The 23,571-nt window shown below is 35.9% G+C and overlaps 5 protein-coding genes across 5 annotated transcripts; 2 read left to right on the top strand and 3 right to left on the bottom strand.

The window, feature by feature from the left end:
* Positions 1-1,674: 1,674 nt before the first annotated feature.
* Positions 1,675-4,262, top strand: PHYBLDRAFT_166658 (fungal-specific transcription factor; the record flags this gene model as incomplete). The annotated part of the gene is made up of 2 exons (XM_018435456.1): positions 1,675-4,127; positions 4,154-4,262. 2 exons carry the CDS (start codon positions 1,675-1,677, stop codon positions 4,260-4,262), a joined length of 2,562 nt encoding a protein of 853 aa, XP_018293452.1.
* A 365-nt stretch (positions 4,263-4,627) lies between these two features.
* Positions 4,628-6,528, bottom strand: PHYBLDRAFT_123874 (hypothetical protein). Its single transcript, XM_018428959.1, has 3 exons — positions 6,273-6,528; positions 5,730-6,158; positions 4,628-5,638 (listed from the first exon to the last, which is right to left on the bottom strand). The coding sequence occupies exons 1-3, from the start codon at positions 6,427-6,429 to the stop codon at positions 4,785-4,787; spliced, it is 1,440 nt and encodes a 479-aa protein (XP_018293451.1). The 5' UTR covers positions 6,430-6,528; the 3' UTR covers positions 4,628-4,784.
* Positions 6,529-14,806: 8,278 nt separating this feature from the next.
* On the bottom strand, positions 14,807-16,330 carry PHYBLDRAFT_20037 (hypothetical protein; the record flags this gene model as incomplete). Its single annotated transcript, XM_018439715.1, has 3 exons — positions 14,807-15,598; positions 15,741-16,094; positions 16,175-16,330. 3 exons carry the CDS (start codon positions 16,328-16,330, stop codon positions 14,807-14,809), a joined length of 1,302 nt encoding a protein of 433 aa, XP_018293450.1.
* A 2,397-nt stretch (positions 16,331-18,727) lies between these two features.
* Positions 18,728-20,527, bottom strand: PHYBLDRAFT_64328 (hypothetical protein; the record flags this gene model as incomplete). The annotated part of the gene is made up of 2 exons (XM_018441283.1): positions 18,728-18,908; positions 19,104-20,527. 2 exons carry the CDS (start codon positions 20,525-20,527, stop codon positions 18,728-18,730), a joined length of 1,605 nt encoding a protein of 534 aa, XP_018293449.1.
* Positions 20,528-21,821: 1,294 nt separating this feature from the next.
* PHYBLDRAFT_143653 (hypothetical protein) lies at positions 21,822-22,754 on the top strand (the record flags this gene model as incomplete). Its single annotated transcript, XM_018431035.1, has 1 exon — positions 21,822-22,754. The coding sequence occupies one exon, from the start codon at positions 21,822-21,824 to the stop codon at positions 22,752-22,754; it is 933 nt and encodes a 310-aa protein (XP_018293448.1).
* Between the last annotated feature and the right edge of the window lie 817 nt (positions 22,755-23,571).

Below are 23,571 nucleotides of genomic sequence, written 5' to 3'. Positions count from 1 at the left end.
GGGACCGGAGGAGCGTAGCTTCAAGCCCCACTACAATATCTTCGGATCAACTTTTGAGAATCCCGCCAATATTCTCAAATGCACTGTTGCATATTCTGGCTTTGAGAATGATCGGGAAAATAAATGGGATGTCTCGCAGCAGGTGGCTGTTGCTTTGTGGAGATTTACAAATACCCATTTCGGTTACCGAATTGCCAAAGCTACACTTGGTGTTAGCAACGGGTCTTATCATGAGTTTATAGCACGTTTCATTGACACAATTACAAGAGAATTGCTTAACAAGACTATTGCCCGGTCATCCATAATTGAGAAGCAAAGAGAGATTGCAAACGGCTTTTCTTCTCGCGCTAATGGAAGTGGCTACGAGCATTTGAAAGATGTCATTGGAGCTATCGATAGGAAACTGATCCAAATACAAAAGCCAAGAGTAGATGAAAACAGATACATCGATCGTGAAAACAATACATCAATAAGCCTGATGGCAATATGTGATCATGAAAAAAGATTTCTTTGCATCTCTGTTGGCGCTCCAGGTAATATTTATTTAATCCAAATATATAATTGAGTACTTATCTTTTAAGCTGGTCTTTTCAGGAAGCTTCCACGGCGCCAGAGTATTCAAGTTAAGTCAGACATATCAAGAAATGATCTCAGAAGATGAAGGAAGGAGACCATGTCTTGATGGAACCTATATAATCGGAGGTATATAAAGTTTGATATCAAAGAGTCTTCATATCAATTTTATGCCATTATATCTCATTGTTTTTGTTTAATATTTACTGGTCATACTCAGCATCACAATGGATCCAGAAGAAGAAGCAGAGATACATGTCTTCCTTGAGAGTGATGGGAGTGGTGGAGTAGAACTTTCCGTACACCCTCTTTTAGTAAGACGTGTTTCCAACAGCAAGAAGTTTCAATGCTCGTTTGAGACATCTCAAAGAGCATGGAATAATAAAACGCTATGAAGTGATGAACAGCTTGTAAAGTTTGTCCTTTCCAAAATATTAATTGCCATACTTTCAATTCTATGATATAAAATGCTAAAAGTATATTTGAGTTTTATTTCAAGTTTTGCCATTTTTCAAAAGGAATACATTGGCTCTTCTTAAACTTCTTTTTCGATCTAGAGCTATATTTACTTAGATTTTCTATTTCTTTTACTGTACTATTGTTTCCATATTGTTTTAATACACCATTGCCTGAAACAATTAAATTTTGATCTGTTTCCAAGATGGTATCATCAAAAGTGATCAAAAGGAAATTAGATGGCGGGTTGTTTAATTTCAATGGGTATTAATAAGAGCCAATTGAAAAAGATTTAGGTGTATAAAAACCAAAAAAAAAAAAATTGTACGTTTGGATATCAGAAATATTTAGTCCCTGTAAAAGAAATAAAAAATAAAAAAGGGACATAACGTACGGATTTTGAAATAAAGTCTATTTTTTTTGGACTCGTATATTTCTAAATATGGTTGATTGATTCATTTTTATTTTTTATTTGGTTTTAACACCGTGCGTACGTTCTCTCTCCCTCTCTCCCTCTCTTTCCCTCTTTCCCTCTTTCCCTCTTTTGCTTTCCTACTTCTCTCACTTCTTTTACTTTTTTTTTTTACTTCTCTTTCATCGTTTTGTTCTAGTCGTGCGAAAGTACGGTTCATGTTTTTGTTTGACATGGCCGCTTCGGGAAGACAGAACGGGACTACAAAGATACCCAAGACACCAAAGAAAGCCAAACCAAAGGCACAAACCAAAGAAAAAAAGACCGAGCAAGATGAAATGGAAGCCCTACAGATCACATTTTATGAAATTGAATCCTGGATAGAAAAGACAACGCCTGTACTCACCAGGATGACTAAAGAACTTGACAAGGCTTCTCACCATTTTGAAAAACGTCGCAAGAAGATAGACCAGGAAAAGCAAGAAAAGCAAGAACACCTGCACCCCGAACCAGAGTCATCTCTCTCTTCGCTTTCACCACTTCCTCCGCCATCAATTCCGTCAACCCCACAAATCCCATCAATCTCATCAATCCCATCTATACCATCAATTATATCGCAAGAACTGTGTGTGCTAGGGAATGACGAGCTCCAGACCGACAACCCGATGAAATGGGCCCTTTCTTTTCAGCCAGGCAGTGCCCTCCGTTTAGAAACAAACATCACCTCAATCGAACAACTCATTGATGCCGTCCAAAAGATCCGCTTGCTATCTAATCCAGAACCAGGATGGACACCCGATGACGAAGACGATGAAAACAACATCGTCCTGTGCTCAAATACAAACACAATGTCCCTGGCACTTGAACCAGATACCCCAGATGCAGCCGACTACTGGAAAGGTGCTCTACTCAAACGACCTCAGTACTGCCTCGAAGATTATAAACATTGCGACATGAACCTTGCTCGTCTCACTAAAGATGTTTCCACTAGTGTACTCAACTACATTTGCCAAATTTATTGGGATTGTTTACATCCGAAATTCTCAGCCAATGTACAATCCTTTTGGGAGCGATCAGGCGATCCGAAACGCAATCAAGTGTGTATTGACTCTGAATTCGCAATAGTCTTTTTACATGGAATACGCCACCAAAAAAATATTTGTGCGAATGCTCACGAGATTGCATGCTATTATTACGACCGTGCAAGAGATGCTCTTATGGATTTTTTTGATGCTCCAGATTGCACTACAATCGAGACTCTTGAGAATCTTAGTATATTTTGCACACTCTGCAAACGTTATTCCCAAGCACGCATCTACATTAGTCTTGCGATGCGGATGATGATCGAGTTTGGAATGCACAAACGTGCGACTTTGCCTACTGATCCCGTTTTACGCCGAAAATACTTGAAGCTGCCTATGGTCCTTTTCTACAATGATTTTACGTTGTCTACTTACTCGGGTGAACCTTCACAGTTTGACGACAAGAATTGGGACATTGACCTTTACGAAATACTTGAACTCAATAAAAAGATGCCTGACCTGGATGATAGGACTCTGGCCAAAGAAGAATTCTTTGTCCATCAGCTGGAACTCATAAAAATCAACAAACGAATCGTCTCGCTGGTCGAGGAGTATAAAAGACAACAGCATACTTTTCCATTGGCAAACGAACTTCCTTCAAGGTGGGCCAAACGCGTCCAAGCGCACGAAGGCGCATTGGCCGAGTGGTACGACCGAACTCCAGACTATTTCCGCGTAGATCCCCAGTCGACGGCGTTTTCAGCAGCATCAGCAGGGGCAGCAACAGGACCAGCAGACCAGCAATCTCACGGAAAAGGTGCGACACACCACGATTCTAACAATTGTGCACAGCCAATTGAGGCACAGGCTATACGCGACCAATCTGCTTTGCTACTGATGCTACAGTACCAGCACCAATGGCTACTCCTTCACAAAACATTTTTAAATCCAACAGTCTCGTCAGCTTCTTCTACCTCTACCACAACATCCAATTCTCGAGAAGCATCACCTCGTTTTTCTCAACGATCCGATAGTCCACTCTCCGCAATATACGTGGCACAAACATCGGATCGATCGCAAGCCATTTGCTCCGATGCAGCTCACCGTATTGTTGTATTGGCGGAGAGGATCAATCAATTGTATAGATGGTGCGTCTGCCAGCAGTTTGTGAATTGTATTTACAATGCATCAACGATTTACTGCCGTATGGCTCTTGTCAAAGACGAGAACAGTCGTCGCACAGCTACGCGTATGATCCAGCGTGTGCTATGTATTCTGGCCACAGGCTGTAATCGTTACCAAGGCCTACCAAATGATCTCACCGAGTCACTCAATGAATTCCTGCTGACTAATAATCTCGTAAATAATAAGTGCAAGATAGAGTATAACAACGAGGACTACCAAAATCAACATCAATATCAACATCAACATCAATACCAATACCAACAGGAGCCAGAGTGTGCAGAAGAGAGTACCAGTGTAGACGAAAAGCAATTCCAAGATAACTTGCCGAATTCCCCAAGTATGCATGCACATTGTCTCAGTCTTTATAGACAACAAAAGAAACATAGTCGCCAACGTTCGTCTCTAGCTGGTTCACCTAAAGCCGACCCGTTTGTGGCTATTCATATAGATGACCTTGATGAAGAAAAGAAGAATTGGAGGTATTTATATATATAAATACAGATAGAAGCATTGGGTGGGTATTCAAGTACAACCAATCTCATTTAGTCTTAACCCGTCGTAGATACAAATACTCGTCTCCAAATGCAACCCAACCAATCCATCGCATCATGTAAAAAAATACACACTCTCTCTCTCGAACAAATAACACATATGCGAGAATCTCTCTCTCTCTCTCTCTCTATCTTTGTTTCTCTTCTACAACTTATTCACTAGAACCTCTATCACCATCTCTTACTCTCTGCCTCTCAATCTATCTATATTTTTTTTACTTATCTAGTTATCTTTTCTTTGCTTATCACCCCTCTTGTATATTCGTTATCCATAGCTTGTTTTCCTTTTCTTTTGCTTCTTTTTTTTTCTCATTCACCAACCATTCTGCTCTCGAATGTGGGTTTAATAAACAAAATCTCGATACTTTGTGTGTCACAAAATAAGGACATGTGTATGTGTGTGTTTGTGGGTAAATGAATGAATGAATGAATGAATGAATAAATAAGTTGGTATTTTAATTTGTCTATATTGTAAAGAATTAAAAATCATCAAACTTGTCTTCTTTGAAAACATAATCATAATTATGATGTTGATGATATTGATTATGATGATTTGTTTGCTTCTTTTTTTGTTTGTTTCGTTTGTTACAGTCTACATACAGAAACACCATCGACCATAGCAATTGCAGCTCCTAAACACCATCCCGTCTCTGCTCCAGCAATCTTTTTGGCTGTGCGCACCAGGCGCTCTGGGGGAATTTCGTAGCCAATGCGCAAGAGTCCGTGAGTGTAGGTGAGGTCAAGACAATAATCAGGAGTGCTTTCGAGCAAAGAAACGGCTTGGGGTACATGCTTGAATGCATCGGTCTCACCAGCACACACCTGACGTGCGACATCGCCATACTCAGCCACAGAGAACTCTGAAGGCATACCCAGGGGTTGGGAAAGATCATAAAAGTAAGAAAAGACATAAAGATCTCGATCCTTGAAAGTGTCTGTGAGGGGTGGCTGGTACATGCCGTCAAATGCACAGGGCTGCTGCTCGCAGGACTTTTCCTTGTTGAACACACGTTCCACAATTGCACGACATGCAGCATGGCCTGCGCCTGTACCGGTTAACTCAATTGTCACCGTCTTGTTTTCGGCTTTGTAAGGCACGGTCTCTGTGTGGTTGACAGGAAGACAGGGATGGAACACCTTGCGTGTGGCTAATGCCTCTTCCTCCCACAACTCAATAATGCCCTGTTTGACACGCTTACGGGCTTCGTTTAAGCCGTAGCCAAGATAAGAGTGTTGATAAAGCGCATATGAGGCATGTCCGTAGTCAAGTGTGTACTTGTGTTCACCTTCCACAATAGTCTCCTTGGCGTCCAAAAAAGTAGGTTCGAATACTATCTGAGTTGATGCGCCACCCAAGTCAAAGATAGCGGCTGAGTTTGCACCGGCGGATCTCTTGAGCTTACCCAAGAGATAGTTAACAGTGATCCAAGCATACACACCTAATTATTATCATTATTATTTAAAAAATATTCTTGTTTGTAGTTGTGTGCTTATATATATCTATATATATCAAAGTATTTGTATATTTACCTTCATCACGGCCTTCCATAATTTCTACACCTTGATTAGGAGTAATAGGAAAGGGGTATTCATTTTCAAGCATTGAACGAACTGCCTCAAGAATAGCTGCACTCTTGTCTGCACCCAACATTCGCAGGCCAGCTGTGGCCTTGACAGCGATTGGTGTGCAGTGCTGTAATTCAGAGGGAACACTCAAAACAGCAGTTTCCATCAATGGCTTGAGTGAGTTTGCTGCAGCGACAGGGTCGTCAGGATATTCAGATAAGCCAGGCTTAAGCATTTCGAATATTTCGTCTTCTAGTTCTGGCTCTTCTTTGCAGTAGTTGAATCTATAGACATGTACTCGAGAGCCAGATGAGCCTGCATCGATCATTACAGCATATTGAACCAAAGGACGGCCCGGGTGAGGGGTAGAACAATGCTCGGACGATGGAGCATCTACATTTTTTTTTGTAAAAATAAAAGAGCTCATTAGTTTTCGGTACGTGGTATATTTGGTATGCTGTTGTTACTGTTGTTGTTGCTGTTGTTTTGGTTTGAATGTTACTGTACCTGTGCCAGTACCCGAATCAGTATTTTTTTGGATGGTGTATGGCATTGAGGGAAGTCGGGCGGTCGGGACCAATAACCATAGGAACAGCAGGAGACTGATGGCTCCTAGACTGCACTTGATGAACAGACTTTTGCGATTCTTAGTTGGGTTCATCATGGTGTTGATCCAATGACTTTGTCTATCCAGCTTGATTGAGAGAGATCTCTGTCGCTGGTGACTTGAAGGGATGGTCGTTGGAAGGGTAGTCACGGTGAGATGAGGGTGGAAAAGTAAAAATTCCAAAAAAAAAAAATGAAATAAAAGGAGTGTAGTGAAAAGAGTTATATAAATAATTTAAAACAGAAGCAAATTAATAAAAATAGGGATTTTTGTGTGTCTGTGTGTCTGTGTTCTTTGGATAGCCCTCAATTGGTCTCTCCTGTCCTCCCCTTTTCAATTTAAGCCCTTGCATTTATTGACTCTTATTGGTCGTGAGTTTGAATAACATCAAAAAGAGATAGTCTTTTTGCTGGTACACATTCAGATTGCTTCCATTTTGTTTTAAATTTATATATATATATTTGAAGTCCACAATAAACTATCGTTGGAATGCCGTCAATATCATTATTACTATGTTTCATTTTGGTGGAATTAGTTTTTGATTTTGATAACTAGTATTGGTATAAAGAATATATTAATCATTTATTAAAGAAGCCTTTGAGGATTAAATCTAGAGAGCCCTGAGGCTTTTTTTTTTATTTCTTCTTCTTTTTTTTGGCTTCTTATCCTTTTCTCATTAAATAAATGGATTTGTGGCTCAACCACTTGAAATGACGACAAAGGAGTGTATAAATAGGAATCCACTAGATCTTACTTTGTTTTCTAGTGATATTTGCTAAAAGGCTTAGTCCTCTTGACCAAATGATTGCTTTTATATATATATATAAAATAAGATAAATCTTGGCACAAGATAAGAACAATAAATCAACATTCATTTGGCTGTAAATGTCAGTAATAACAATAACAATGCCCTAAATATGTTTCAAAATGGCAAACTAAACCACTTTAATTCAATTCTAAAGAAAACAAGCTCTTTTTATTATAGTTAAAAAGCAACTGTTATGTATTCCGTACAAGACTATCTGCAGTCAGAGCATATGTGTATATATGTATATATATGCTATACAGCAATCGAATATAATGATACTTTATTTGATTATACGTATATTATTGTAATGCTATATAAAAGCAACTGACTAATCTACTGACAATGTATCCTAGTAATGTAAGTATCTTGTGTACATTAATACATTTGTGCTAATTAGGAAGCATAATTTGACATAGACATGAATATTTAAATATAATCTAAAGCGAATTTCATATAACTATGACTACTACTATTGTTGCTCCTGCTGCTGTTAATGTTGTTGCTGTAATAGTAATTATACAATTATAACATCTTCAAGATCATCTTCTGCATTGCCATCTTTAGTACCAAATTAATATACAGCGCTTCCACTATCAATTTACCAAATTTTTAAAGGTTCTAGCCACTTTTGTGAGGATAGATTACCCAGAAAAATGAGACTAATTTGGTCAGGTATTCAAAGCTAATTTACCCTGCTTTTTGAAAACAAATTGCTCATTTTTTTTTACAATAAGATTACCAATTTCTGGTAAAATGTCAAAATGCTTATATATATTCATGTATTGAGATATATAAGATAGAAAAAACATCAATGGAATGTTGGATACGATTTTACAAATGTTCAATTAAAGCTAATATATTGTTCCTTTTGTCAAACCCAATATATAGTGTTCATTATTGTGTCTATTATATTGTCCACTCTCTATTTTGTGTGTCAACAAAAAGCACATCACTGCTCCAATGGTATTTCTCCTGGTGCTCACCAACATTCAGAGAGCTCACCTTCGATATAATTTTACCGTGCTCCACTTTTGGTGGACATCAATTGTAAAGCTTATCAAAGAAAAGGCTATTTTATTATATCTTTAAACTGAAGTCCACAATCAACTTTAACTTTGAATCTTCAGGCTAATTATCTTGCTCTTTATTTATTTATTTTTTTACTTTCTCACGTGAATAACTGCCATATAAGCTTACAACCATCTAGCTCTTAATTGCATAATCTAGGATATCTGGTTACACGGGCCAATCATTAAAATCAATTTCTTTATAAGATATATATATATATCTTGTCTTCTTCTTTACCGTTCTATTGTCCACTCAATCATCATACTTATCTGTTATAATATAAGTGGTGATTATCGCACGCGAACAGAAAATTTGCATGTTCTACCATCAGTAGTACGACAAAAAAAAGCCAACGATTTACTCAAAGCTATTGAAAGCATAATCACCGAGATTTTCTACAAGGATGATCCTACAAAATCATTTCTTATGTTCCATCAAAAGTATAGACACTTTTGAATACCATCAGTGTTATTTTTCACAAAAGACACATGTTTTTCGAGACAAGTTTATTGTTTCTACAGTCAATTTTCTTAGAAGTTTATTGGATTCCTTTAAAAGTTCCAATTGAATCATAAAAATGAATAGAATTGGTGTGTTATAGTTTATTGATTATTTTTTTGTATATTTGAGGGTTGTTCTGACGATATGCATTTTTAGTAATGGACTTCATCTGACCTGATCTCATAATGATTTAGTGGCTTGAATTTAGGAATAGCTTGATATCCTCACTACTGGTCGTTAATCTTGAAAAGCCTATAAGAGCAATATATACTTCTTTATGTACTCATATATATATATATATATATGCATATATACGTTTTAACAAATATATAAGTAAATTTAAGTTTAATATATTGTGATAATAATTAATAGAAGATGCCCATCGTTTTCCACCTTGAACGTCTCCATTAGTATCTACCTTTGTCAATCTTTCTTTATTTTTATACGAGTCTCTATCAAACAAAAGCTAACTCGTGCTGCGTACAACACTTGCAAATACTTTGGTTACCAAAAGATCTTTCTCTTAAATCAGAGAACGTTTTGTTTAATAAACGAATATATATATATTATTTTCTTCGCTATTAATTGATTTTTTGACATATCCTACAATTATGAGACCAGTTTTTTAGAAAGAAGTTAATATTCTGTTGGTCTCAAAGTAGAGTTTCCACAAAATATTTCATGACAAAGTCTAAATAAATTTATTGAAATCACGTAAGATCTCAGAAATATCATCAAGCTCTAACGACATGAAACAAGTATATATGTTCTTACAAGGCAAGAGAGAAAGAAAGAAATTGTTTTGTGTGTCTAGTGTTCTTCTCTTTGTAAGTATTGAAAACCAACAAACAAATAATCGACTTAATTAAGAATATTCTTGGTTTTGAGCCTTATAGACTATTACAATGTATATATCTTATAGATGCTCACAAAGTAATCCCTTCATACTGATTTTTTTATATGCTTTATACATCTATCCACAGTTGGCCTTCTGTTTTTTGGTTGACAGTATAAGGCAACAAAGGCTTTTAAATATATGTATATGTTTATGAACATATCAACCATCATTTTCGTTCAATTCATTTATTCTGTCAAAGTATAATGCGCATAATTCTTAATAAAACTGCACAAGGGAATTTCATTTAATATTAATATTAATACATACATAAATATGTGTATGTGTATGTATAAACGGTATAATTAATTAGATTCAGTTCTTTAAAAAAAATCAAAGGAAATCATCTTGGAAATTGAGCCAAATAAGACATTTTTCGAGACAATTGATTTTTTTTAGCATTTATTTGATGGCCACTATCTACAAAGGTGATTACTATGCCAATACAGCTGTTAAATATGATACATCTTAAGTGAGCATTGCTTTTGGTTCAATTATATAGCTTCAGCCAACAACAACACAAATGCTTTGATCTCAAGAAATATCTCGGTTGTCTCAATTCTTAAGACGATTTCGTCTAAAAAAGTGTCTAGAGCCTAAATCCAACTCGTCTCAGTTTCAGCCTCAAGTAATAAAGAAGAAAAAAAGGAGAACTTGGGGTAGACAGACTAAAAAGTTCAAAAACTTAAGCTGTAATGTATATTTTTCCTTTTTTTTTAAAAACAAAAAAGTTAACCTATTTTGAATTTTCATAACAAAGTTCAAAATTTTTAAAAAGTTCTAGCTGGTTAGTATTCTTCCACTGCCAATTGAATTAAGAAGAAGATTATAATTTTTTAAGGAAGAGATATGCCATAGTTCAAAAGACCTAGAAGAATTCGCTATAAAATATTTCTTGATGGAAGAAATAATATTATGAGCACAATTTTATCGAATATACATTTGAACCAACTCTGAACTTTTTAATCTGTCCACACCAACTATAGTAGACAGTGATTTATTAATAGGTAAAAACTTGTTTGTTTTCTCTTTTTTCTCTCTTTCTTTTTTGCTACTAAATGTAGATATCTCAATTACAGTTACAGTTATGCTTAGATTATGTGTGTGTGGGTTTTCTTCTCCTAAAATCTACTCTGCTTCACTCTATGAGATACTTATTGCTATGAGTATATTTCAGAGCTATCATGAGTGCTTCATAAAGAACATTTAAGTCGAATGAATAATACCAACGGGTTTTATTGCTATAGAAAACAAAAAAAAAGTTTGAGTGAGATGAATTATGCCACTAGATCTGGACCTTTCCAAAGTAACAACCCTTGTCCAAAATCTTATAAAAAAAAGACAAGGGTCAATTATATGCAGAACCATAATTATAGCCATAATTATAGAAGTTATAGTTATAACTCCAGCTATTTTGGAAGTCAAGATCCTCGAGTTAATCGGGTCAATCGGGTCAATCGAGAACAAGTACTGACATTAGTACTTGACCCAAATATATTCTCTAGGTTGTTTATACTATTTGCTTTCTCTCTCTACATTTCATTTATATATAGATATAGATATTACTTTTGGATAATTGAGGTACATCTACTGGGGTAACCTGGACTATTCTAAGGATCAAGCAAAGGTTTAGTATTATACCTGTGTTTGGTGATGTGACCATTGTGTCCAGATCAGGGTCACTTTTGAGTTGAATACACAAAGATATATATTCTGTAGCACTTGTAAAATATACGTATATATCTGTCTATTTGTGTATGGAATTTAAGCATGTATTTGTGCAAGTACAAAGCGTGTTGTGAATTCAAATTATATAGGGATTCATTTCAAAACACTTTTTTTCCCACAAGAACAAAGAAAAAGGAACTTTCTTGCTGTCGATACATATAATTGAATTACATACAAGTCCTATTATACCATAACAGATGATCTTTCTAGTGAATATAACAAGTATAATTTTACTGACTATATTACAAGGTTGTATATGTATGCTTTATATATAGAGCTCTTGTGAACCTAATATTTGCTATATAATATAGTATATTACAGTAGTATATTATATTATACTATATTATATATACATTTATTCAACATATGTCAACTATTGTGAATTACAAATAGCTGACTACCCATTGAATGAATGAACTCTTTTTCTTACTTTATTTTTAACTATTTATATGGTTAACTGAGCTTCGATTTAAAGTAAAAATAAGAAAGAAAGAGAGAGAGAGAGAGAGAGAGAGAGAAAGCTTTTAATAAACAGCTTATTATTGATATAAAAGTCTATTTGACTTTATAAAACTGTATAGCTCCTGTCGTATGTTTTATTTTATTTTATTTTATTTTTTGGTTTGTCTTACACGAATAAGAGGAAGGGCAAGTTACGCACATAATACTTTAAACATCAAATGAAGAGAAGAAGTATTGTGCGGGGAAAAAATACAAGCGCATTCTTTTGCTGCATGCTTTATAATACATGTCAGAACTTGCTTTCATTTGTCCCAAGCAATTCAACTATTAATAATTACTTAATAATAATAAGTATACTTTATTTACATTAATACATATATGTATATGTATATATAACAAGAAGAAAGAAAAACAACTGGTTATTATTATTTTTTGGTTAATACATCAAATAAGCTTGTATTTCTTTTTGATTCTCCTACTACTTTACACAGTAGGACAGATATTGACCAATTAATTTTGACCAGCTTTCTTGAAACCAATTAACCCTTTGCTCTTTTCCTCAACCCAAACCGCTGGAATACTATTACAGACAGCCAAGAGATACAATTCAAATTTAATTATAATTATAATATATATATATGCAAGTATAAATAAATAATAATACCTGGACAGTCTGTGAGATAGTCCATGTCTAGGCCATTTGCTCAAAAAAATGGATTAATTGATAACTAAATAAGGCGACTTGTACCGCGGCACACATTTTGCTAGCTCACTCTCTTACCGATTTGTTCCATTCCCCCACAACCACAACAACAACCACAGCCAAACTTTAAACTTCTACGGACAAAAAAAAAAGAGAGAGAGAGAGAGAAAGAATCATGAGATTATCAAGACACTCAATAGCCTAGTCTACTCTTGTCTACTATGGCATGTTCTACTTTACTCTAGCTTGAGAATTGTCCAGAGCATATAAAGATTATATAGATATACAAAGAAAAAGAGCTACTTCCTTTTAATAATAACAAAACCCTTTTTTTTCTTTCTAGGGCTGTGTGAACCATCTCTCTCATACACACATATATGTATTCTTGTGCATTTTGTGAATTTGACAGTAGCCGATTTGTATTACTCTCTCTGTGTGTGTATAGCTCAAAATTGAGAGTCAAAAACTTTTCTTGTGTTTCTTGTGCTTTTTGTGTATTTTGTGTATTTTGTATTTTTTGTGTGTGTGTGTTTTTAATAAGAATCTGAAGAAGAAGAGAAAAAAAAGGCTTGGTCTTTAGTGGGCGAGAGAACCCGGGGTTGTATGCGTGTACGTGTGGGGAGGGGTTTATTGGGGGGATCGAATTATTGGTATTATTCTCACGCTGTTTAGTTAATAGAAGAAAGAAATATTAACAGGGTTCTTCTTTCTGGGGCTTCCTTTTGGTTTCCAAAGACTTTTTTTTTCAAGAACTTTACAAAGATGTGTGTTCCAAAAAACAGACTATTATAACCCTTGCCCATTATCTAATTTTGCTGATATCGGAAATATTTACAAATGATAACAAAAAAAAAACAAAAAAAAAGCAATAGATAAGAACCCTTTGATTTTACTGTAGAGGTTGACGATCTAGGTGTACAACACGATGTCTTTCTTGGTGGTAAAAATGCCGCATTCATTAATATTTTTTTTTGTTAGGTGTAGATAATGGAAATTCGTTTGTGTTTTCTCTTCAAATTGGCTGGTCAGAAAAATAAATAATAAAATCCATAAATGATACAGTAGGACCAGATAACAGCAGTTGATTAGAAGAACAGTTTTCTTTTGGGATAGCTGCCGTTAAAAATAATAATTTGTTGAATGGTTACCATTACACAGTACAAGAACAGCCATTTCTGTACATGTAAAGAAAAATAGCAGCACATTTTTTTGTTTGAATTTGATTTGAATTCATATAACTTTCTTTTATAAAGAAGTACACTCACAGTATATATACATATACCTCAACAGATCAGCTAACAATTATCATACCTGTGGTTAAGAAAAAACCAGTCAAGGAATCTGTAACGGCGGTGGTAATAGAAGTATCAAAAGAATAAATTTGTTTCTTTTTTTTTGTTCGGATCCTATATCTATCTCAACCCACAAATCAGCCATATTTGATTATACTTATTCTTATCATTAACATTAACGTGACCCGTTTTACTCACCTTACCTGGTTTGTCCTTTCTTTCTTTTATAAAGCAAATCCAAAAATACATAATATATACTAAGCTGCATTGGTGATGAAAAAGAAACCCAATCTTTGAACTTTGAACTGAAAAAAGGATACACAAATATAGTGATAGCTCGGTCAAAATTTATCCTTCAGCAGACTTATTGTAATGTGTGTGATATACAACAGCCACACAACACCACACCACACCACGTTACAAATTGTCGTTGTTGCTTTTTTTCTTTAAAGAAAAAACTTATTTCTTAGGAAATAAATTATATATCAATTTCAATGGGATAAAGCGATATATAGATATTGTTCTATTAGGCATTTTATTTTTAAATGTATGTACATGTATGCATGTGCATGTCGTTAATAATAGAGAGCGTTAAAGCCCTTTTTTCTCTTTATTCATTAAGAAATATGCACGATTACTACTTTATGAATAAATTGAGAGGGGGTAAGAAAAAGAAAGGATTGATTTGATGCTTCAAAAGAAGCACAGAAAATAATATGAATGCCAAGTTTGTTTCTTGTTTCTTGTTTTTTGTTTGTTTTTTTTTTATTATTATTAATATTAAAAAAAATACATAAGATAAATTAAAGTAATGAAGAACAATGAGTAAAGAATAAGAGTAAGAATAGTAATAGTAGTTTAAAGAAAAAGGGTGGTTGGGTGGTTGTTAATGAGTAGGAGTTGTATTGGTTGTAAAAGGGAATAATAATAATAATAATAAATAGATATTAGAGTTTTGGTATTTGGTATTTGGGTTTTTAAGACAGCATGCCTGCAATAGAAGCAGATACCCATGTTGAGAAAGCACCACAGATCATTGCAGAAACAGCAAGACGTGAGATTTCACCACCACGCTTAGGGGCAAGGGTGGTCAAGACACCGATCTGCATACCAACACTGCCAAGGTTAGCAAAACCGCAGAGAGCGTAGGTGCAGACAATAGTGGAGCGGGGAGTAAGGAGGTCCTTGTAGGTGGTGGTCATCAAATCATAGGCAACGAACTCGTTGGCCCAGATCTTGTAGGCCATCAACTGACCAACATGGACAAGGTCGCTGTTGTCGGCACCAATCAACCAGGCAATAGGCACAAAGACATAGCCAGTAATCAGCTGGAGAGTCAACTCGTGAATGGTGATAAAGTTACCGAGCCAGGTCAGACCAGCATTGACGGCGTAAAGTAGGGCAAGCAAGCAGATCAAGTTGGCAATAATGAGCAAAGCAACGTTCATACCAATCGAGGCACCGACACCAGCGGCGTGAAGTAAGTTGACACACTTTTCGGGACTCTCGGGCATCTTGACCTCACCCTTGGTCAAGGGCTCGGATACCTCAGGGTAGCGCAGCTTAGAGATAGCGAGAGAGCAAGGGATAGACATGACACATGAAGTCAAAAGCGCCTGGCCAGAGACACCCATGGCAATGTAACCGTAAAGCACGGAACCAGAGATGGTAGCGAAACCAGAAGTCATGATTTGGTGCATTTCGGCAGTAGTCAAGTGAGGCAAGAAAGGTCTGATAAGCATAGCATTTTCACACTGACCAAGGAAAGGCTATAAAGAAAAAGGATGCAATGCAACGAAATGTGAGTAAATAAACAAAATAATCAGGAGTGTATCTTGTGTTGGAATAACAATACATAAATATGTATGTAGGTATGATGCAATAATGAATGCTGATAATAATAATACTTACAGAGGCGCATGCGACAATAGATTCGGCACCAGAAACACCCAAAACTGTCATAAAGACTTTACCAGCTCTTACAAGAATCCACTGAAGAGCACCCATGTAGTAGAGAACCTGGACAACGGCACCGAAGAAAATGACAGCAGGGAGTACACCAACGCCAAAGGAACCGGAATCAGCAACGGCAGCACCGAACACGAAAGAAGTACCATAGTAAGACTTTCCAAGGAATCCCTCACAGAAGGTGGACAACCACGAGAAGATGCTCTGACCGGCACCAGAACGGAAGACGAACAAGGCCAACAAGAACTGGAGCAACATGGCACCGGAAATAGTGTTCCATCTTACGGCTCTATGGTTCTATATAAAATATAATGTGTTATTTAAAAACCAAAAACCAAAAAAAAAAACAAACAAAACAAAATAAAACAAAAACTTACGGTAGATGAAAGGAAGACGACACCCAAGAATACAAGCATGCCAAAGAGGGCAATCAAACGCTGGACACGAGTGGAGGTTTCAGTTTCCTCAAGGGAGAAGATGGTTACAATAATGACAGCCAAGACAAGACAGCCATAAGCAATCTGGCGGATCATGGGACTGAACTTCATGATAGGGGTAGCAATAATGTTAACACAGAAGTTAAAGGGAACAGTGACAATGGCGGTAGGGAAGTGGGCAAAGAATACGTAAAGACTGAACCAGGCATAAATAAGACCCAAGATCAAATTCTCTGAGCTGTAACCCTTTGGGACCTGCAAAGCATAGGCAGCACAGAGGAAACCGGTAGCAATGAGCCACATTATCAAGCTAAACAAAAAAGACAGTACATGATATTAATAAGCTATTTCATGATTATATTATATTATATTTTTCTTTTTTTAAAAAGAAATGTAATGCCATTTAATGTAATGTAATGCAATTCAATTCAATTCAATTCATTCCAAAATGTAATTAGATTGAATTGAATTACATTAAATCAAAGTGTATATTGTTCTAATGCTTTTCTATATTGTGGCTGTAGTGAGATTGGTAGCTTTAACTTACTGGCACCAGCGAAGATGTTTGTTGTAAAAAATGCCAAATTTGCTTGGAGGTTCCACATAATCATCTTCGTCGTCAGAGACCTTGGAATCGACGTTCTTCAGATCATTGTCGGCTGATACATCGACAGTGTACATGTCTGCCTTCTTTTCGTCTTCATAAACTGTGGTGCTTTTGACTGCTCCATTTCGAACGGACTGTTGATCGGTAGGGACAGGGACGCTCTCTTCAACACTCGAACGAGTTGAGGATGTTGTGTGGATATTTTTACTATCCATGTTATATTTTTTTAAAAAAATATATTAAAGAAAAATATAAAGAATTTATATAGATATTAAAGGTAGTATTATTCCTCTTGACTTCTTATTCTTCTTTTGTGGTTGATCAATTCACAGTACAACGAAAGAAGCGAGGATTGGAAAGAGTAATGATAGAGAAAAAAAAGCAAAGAAAGTCAAAATGTTGGCTGTATTTAAGTGTTGTTGATGGGTAGGTGTAACAAATATCTTATCTTGGACTAGTCCAAAGATAAAATACACATACACACACATATAAAAAAAAAGAAAAAAAATTAAAGCTTTTGTCCTTCCAACCCTGCAAAAAAAAAGGGTACGCGGTATCAATTGGTATCTGACTGTAACAAGGAGTGGGCGCACAAAAAGACAGAATATAGCAAGATTATCCATTTTCACTTAATTCCGCGTATTACCACCCCCACCTAAAAACGGAAAAATTCTATTGCATAACTTCTTCTGTGTTGCGACTTATTACCCAATAGAGGATCAGTGCGCACACAACGAACAAATGGAATAAGTCGTATTGGTATCGAAAACCAATTGACCAATAAGTACAACTACACACATTATATAAATTCACTCATGTGAAGGCAGCCTTTCTCTATCTCTACAGATTAGGTTCTATATCCAAAACCATATACACCAATTATATATATAGGAATAACTTAGGAGATTTTATTTTTTATTTTCTGAGAAGAATACTATATAGATATACACACACATAGTAGAATGAGAATATCAAAATTGAGAAATGACTTGGCAACCAAGTAAAAAAAAAAGAAAGATCTACTCAATGTAAATTGTGTATTCCAACAACAGTAAAAAAAAAGAAAAGAAAGAAACACAAAAGATAACATTATCAAGAATTATTGATTAAGCAAAAATCTATACATTGGACAGAGCGAAACAACCGAAAAAAGAATAGAATATAATACTATTAGTAGTATTATATTTTAGTGGTATTTTTCACACCAATGATACTAGTACTTTCATAAATGCTTATACTTTTTATTTGTATTTACAGGCTATACATGTATGTATTTACTTTTAAAGAAGTTAGCACTTTTTGTAAGCTATTCCTATTATTCTTTAGTACTCTTCTTTAATAGCACTCTATTGGACTCTACTGGTCTACACTGTTCTATACTGAATTCCTTATTATATAGCATAGTAGAACATAATATACTCTCTCATATAACAGAAATGTCACAGTTATTAGTGAACAAGGCCTGTTTCTTTTCAAGAGTGTATAGGTATATAATATAAATGTATATACAAGTATAAAAGAGAAAGCAAAAATAAAATGTTTTGAAGCAAATAGGTTAGTCCCGTGCAACGATATTATACTTGTATAAACGTCAAGGATTATATACATATATGTATATATATATATATATATATTTGGTACTTTGGCTTAATCTTATGTATAAACAGTTACAAGATAAGCTGATACATCGGCAACTACTTCAAGGTCATGCGTGGTAAAGAAAGGAATAAAAGAAAAATAAAAAAAAAATAAAAAAGGGGGGGTATTTTTGTGAGGCAAGGTAAAGGCGAAAAAAAATAAAGTAATAATAAAAATAATAATAGGAAAAAAAATGAGCAGAAGTGTTACATCTGGTGTAAGAACATTAATAGCGAGATTTACTACATTTAGGTCATTGAATGGAGGGTAGATACAGTGATAATAGATTCGGTGGAACTTGACAGTCGCCCAATACTGGACACAGTGTTTCTAGATAACCCGCTTTCAGTAGCAAGACCAGTGGACGCTTTCCCAATGGTCGAACTGTTCAAACCAGATGCCTCAAGCACTACTGGAAGAGCACCCATTCTACATTACACAGAACATCAATGATAACCCCAATAAAAAATAATAATAAAGTAAAAGCCAAAAAAAATGATACTCCAAGAATAATAATACATAGTAACAAATTGTAACAACAGGTATTCAATAGTTTATAGTTTATATAAATATTAATATTGCTACTAATAGCTAAGAAGAAGAAGAAGATAATTATCAATTTACCTGCTAAGAGTCATCTGAAGTCGTAGGCAAACACACTCTTGGTAAACATCCCATAGTGTTCTGTGCTGGTACACACCCGTCCGAAGCCTGTGAATAAAATCATAAAATGACATTACACTGGCTAACCGATCACGGCAATATCGGTCAATACACGCCCAGTCATCAAAGTATGACACACGGAACCTGTAGGACAGCTCTTTTTCTTCTTCTTCTGGCTGCTGGATCGCACGTCCACACGCCTGACAGCCAGACACATGTGGCGAAAAAGCAAACCGTTCCCACAGACTCGCCGTCGCGGCAATCGCCTGTTCTTGCAAGTATCGCTCTACCTGGCTGCGTGCAAAGCCGTCCGGGCAGGCTTCGACAAAGCATGTCTTGACAACCACGGCATCGATGATCTTGCGCGATGTGATCAGTGGGTTGGGTCCCATGCGTAGACAGGGCTCAATGTCGTCTCCCAAACAATGCTTCATAAACTTTAGGCTGTGTAGCTTACGCAAGGACACACTCGGAAGGGCGAGCGCAAATTCATGGAACTCAGCCAGTACACTGCTGTTCCCGTCTTCATTGGGTGGTGGTAGCCACTGCACACGCAAAGGCTGTCCGTGAAGACGACTGAGATCAATGCGCGCACGGGTAAAGGCTTCAAGTGGACCTTCGTGTGTGGTGATCTCCTTGGCTTCCACACTCCGTCTCAAGGCTTCCAGTTGCTTTTGGGTGGCTCCAAGACGAGCCTGGGTGTGTTTGAGTTCAGACGCGTGATGATCATAGGTAAGCTGGAGGCGCTCTTTTTCACGTCTCTCCAGGCGGACCATGTGATTGGCCTCCTCAAAAAGGCGCTGGCCCAACTCTTCCAGCTCACGCTTGGCTCGCTCTTTGGACCGTTGAATGGTCTCGATCTGCGACATTTCTTCGAGGCATTTGAGATTAAACACCTTGAGATCATTCTTTAGAGAAACGATTCCAACCACACAACTTTCGAGCGCTTCCTGACGAGCACGGCACTGGTACTCTAGCCGTTTGATATCCTGTTCGCATTGGCTTTGTTGCCTGTGACATTCATTGATCTGTTGTTGGACAGCTGTTATAGTGTAAGCGAGTGGATTGATTGATGGTTTTAAAGGTTCGCCACATTGCATTTCGCTATGGTGTGGTGTTATTGGGCTATTGAGTGCAGTGCTTGTGGTGCTACTGTCGGTATCGTAATGACTGTCGCATGTTGCCCATGGAGATTCTTCACGGGTTATTTGAGTAGCTGTATTTTTATTCGCAGTTGCAGTTGCAGTTGTAGTTGTATTTGTATTAGTGGTTGCGGCAGAAGCACTAAATCGTCGTGATTGTGTCTTTTCTACCAAGACTGAGTGTATCTGGCCGTAGAGTAGTGCCATACTACTTTTTCGTTTTTGAGGGTCTGCAGTAGACATAATAAATAAGAAAGAAGGAAGAAAAAGAGGAGAAGATTGAATGAAATATGTTGCCTGCTTGTTATAGGAGCCTTCAAGGGGTTCTTATGGATGCATCTGGCTGGGTTGTGTGGATTGCCCTGCATCCGCCTCACAACGCAAAACTAGTAGATACAAGTTAAGTTAAGTTGAGTTAAGTTGAGTTTGGTAAGTAGGTTTTTTTTAAAGAGAAGAAGGAATGTTCTTACGCAATAGCTATTGTGTGTGCATGCGCCTTTCCATAGCCCAGTACTCACCGTGTTTTTTTTTCCAAGGGTATCACGTGTATTAAGTGCTGCTCTTTTAACAGACTTGATGGTGTGCAAGTCAAGAGATCCACTAATTTTTATTATTATTTTTATTTATTTAAATTGTACTTTTTTTTTTAAAAAAAAAAAAAGAAATTATTCTCTTTAAAGGTAGTTTATAATAGTATTGGTTTGACAGATATACTAATATAATTGTTTCTCTTGTTAATGCATTGATTTACATTGTGCTTCTCTTGTAGAAGTACATAAGTATTTTCTGGTACAAAACATAACAAAAAAAAACATATAAAGAAATCTAATTAATCGGTTTCTGTATCATTAAGATTTCAGCCGTCATACAGGAGAACAACGAATAAGTTTATGGCGTCTTTGTCTTTAAGCGGACAAACTGGGGATCGTCAGGGCATTTAGACACAAACTTATATACAATTAAGGATGTACGATCTGTTTATGAGTCAAATAAGCCCCATACATACAAACACACACGCACACGCACACACACACACGCACACAATCATACACCCCTTAATAATATTTTAATAGAAAAAAAGGGGGTAGACAGGTAGAGCATTTTGCATGATAACAAAAAAAAAGTAGATTTTTGCGTTTATTTTATTTAATCATCCGGAAGATTACTTTTCTTCTTCTTCTTCTTCTTCTTTAAATTTCGTTATTATTGGCTCTTGGCTCTTGGCTCTTGGCTCTTTACTTTTTACTTCCTTGTCAATGAATTGAATTGAACTGTAAGAGCAAATAATACTACAAACAAAGAGAGGTTTAAATGTTTATACGTCATCAAGAAAGAAAAAATACAAATGCAGATATACATTAAATGAATATTTGAGATAAAATAAAATAAAATGTCTGCTTTGTACAGCCCGCCAAGTTGATATATATTTATATTTATATATAAATGTGACAAATAAAAATAAAATTTAAAAAAAAATTAATCAAAAAAAAAAATCATGTACAAAAGAAGCTTTTATTTTCCTAGATCTCTGCTTAGGATGAGTTCGCCACTTGCCAAAGATTCCTTAAACCCAGATTTTAATAAAGCACCAAAAAAACAAATGAGCTCTTATTCTCCTCGCTATTCACCATTACCGAGAAGCCCGACAAGAGAGTACTTGGAATTAGCCAATCAACGATACCATTGCTTAAAAACACTCAGCAGAAAGAAACAATTGTTGATCTTGGATCTGAATGGAACACTTGTATCTCGAACCGGCTCAAAAGGAATGTACGTCCGACCACATCAGGATGAGTTTGTAGACTATGTCTTTGAGAACTTCCAAGTGATGGTATGGAGCTCTGCCCAGCCAGTGAATGTAGACAGGATGTGCCGGATGTTTGAAGACCACAGACCAGAGCTTGTGAAGGTCTGGGACCGTACTTATTTTGGTCTGACACCAAATCAATACAACAAGAAGATCGTGACCATCAAAGACCTCAAAAGAGTCTGGTCTGCGTTCGATAATGGAGAATACGATGCCACAAATACGATTCTTTTAGACGATTCTCCCGAAAAGACGGTCCTACAGCCTTATAACAGCGTCCATCTCACGAGCTTTGATCATCTTTCGAGTACCTTTCGCGCACATGGAGAGAGTGAACTGCTGGCGGTTATTAGTTATCTTGAAAAACTCAGAAAGGTTGATAATGTGTGCAGCTACATCCGAGAACGTCCTTATATCAGCCCTAGTATCAATCTCAATAAACAAGAACAAGAACAAGGACAACGAGAACAAGAACAACAGAATGAAAATGAAAATGAATTAGAAAACTTATATAAAGACAATAGCTTCTATTGTTATCATTATGAGTTTTTAAATCCTGAGGCTGGGCGAAAGATGTACTGCTTGGATGGTAGTAAAAGCAAAAAATCAAATGACAGGCCAGTAGACGTTTTGGAAAACAGAATGGACTCTATCCGTTTGTAAATATTGAGCTTCATGTGTACTTAATAAATCAATAATTTATTCTATTTTATTTTATTTTGCTCCATTTGATAAAAGTCTATAGAATTGTAAAATGTGTACTAATGTATACATATAGATTTCACAATATATCCTCCAGTATCAAACGACTCTGAATATCAAGATAAACTGATTGATATATTATTACAACAGAAGAAAAAGAAAGAAAATCGGTAAATGATGTCCGTTAGTTGGTGGGTTTAAGGCTAAAGGCAACCTTAACTCCCATAGTTTATCAATAGACCCATTATTCTTTTTGTCTATTTATGTATATATTTACCTTTTACTTATTCTTCTTTTTGAAGTTTAATCATCAAAGCGTTTTGCTTATTGCAAAGTATAAAGAAGCCCCGGGTTTTTTTTATAATACCTAATAATGTATACATTATATTCTATTATATACACTGTAAATTTATTGAAAATCATGTAAATCTACGCCTAAGCATCTAATAAACTATATTGCAAATAAATCAATGAGTCAATTAATCAATTAATCAATTATTAATAATAAAAATGAGAAAGAGGAAAAGAGAAAGTATATTGTGTCTTGTATAGGACTGGGTTTTTATCATTATTTTTACAGATCAAGGGAATATAATTAGCTACTGCTTTTTAGCCTTGCACGATACATAAATATTTGCTTGCATAAATAGTCAATTGGTCTATACGCTTCGCTTGAAAAAGGGGTTTAGTCAATCCCTTTATCAGTTTAAAAAAAGTTATAGCTGTATAGATTTATAAGATGCATGTACCTTGTCTCCGTAGGTGAGACATATTTGGT

The sequence above is a fragment of the Phycomyces blakesleeanus genome (assembly GCF_001638985.1).
Source record: "Phycomyces blakesleeanus NRRL 1555(-) unplaced genomic scaffold PHYBLscaffold_7, whole genome shotgun sequence".
Taxonomy (NCBI): Eukaryota; Fungi; Mucoromycota; class Mucoromycetes; order Mucorales; family Phycomycetaceae; genus Phycomyces; species Phycomyces blakesleeanus.
Note: the sequence above shows the minus strand (reverse complement) of the source record. Positions and strands in the feature narration are given on the sequence as shown.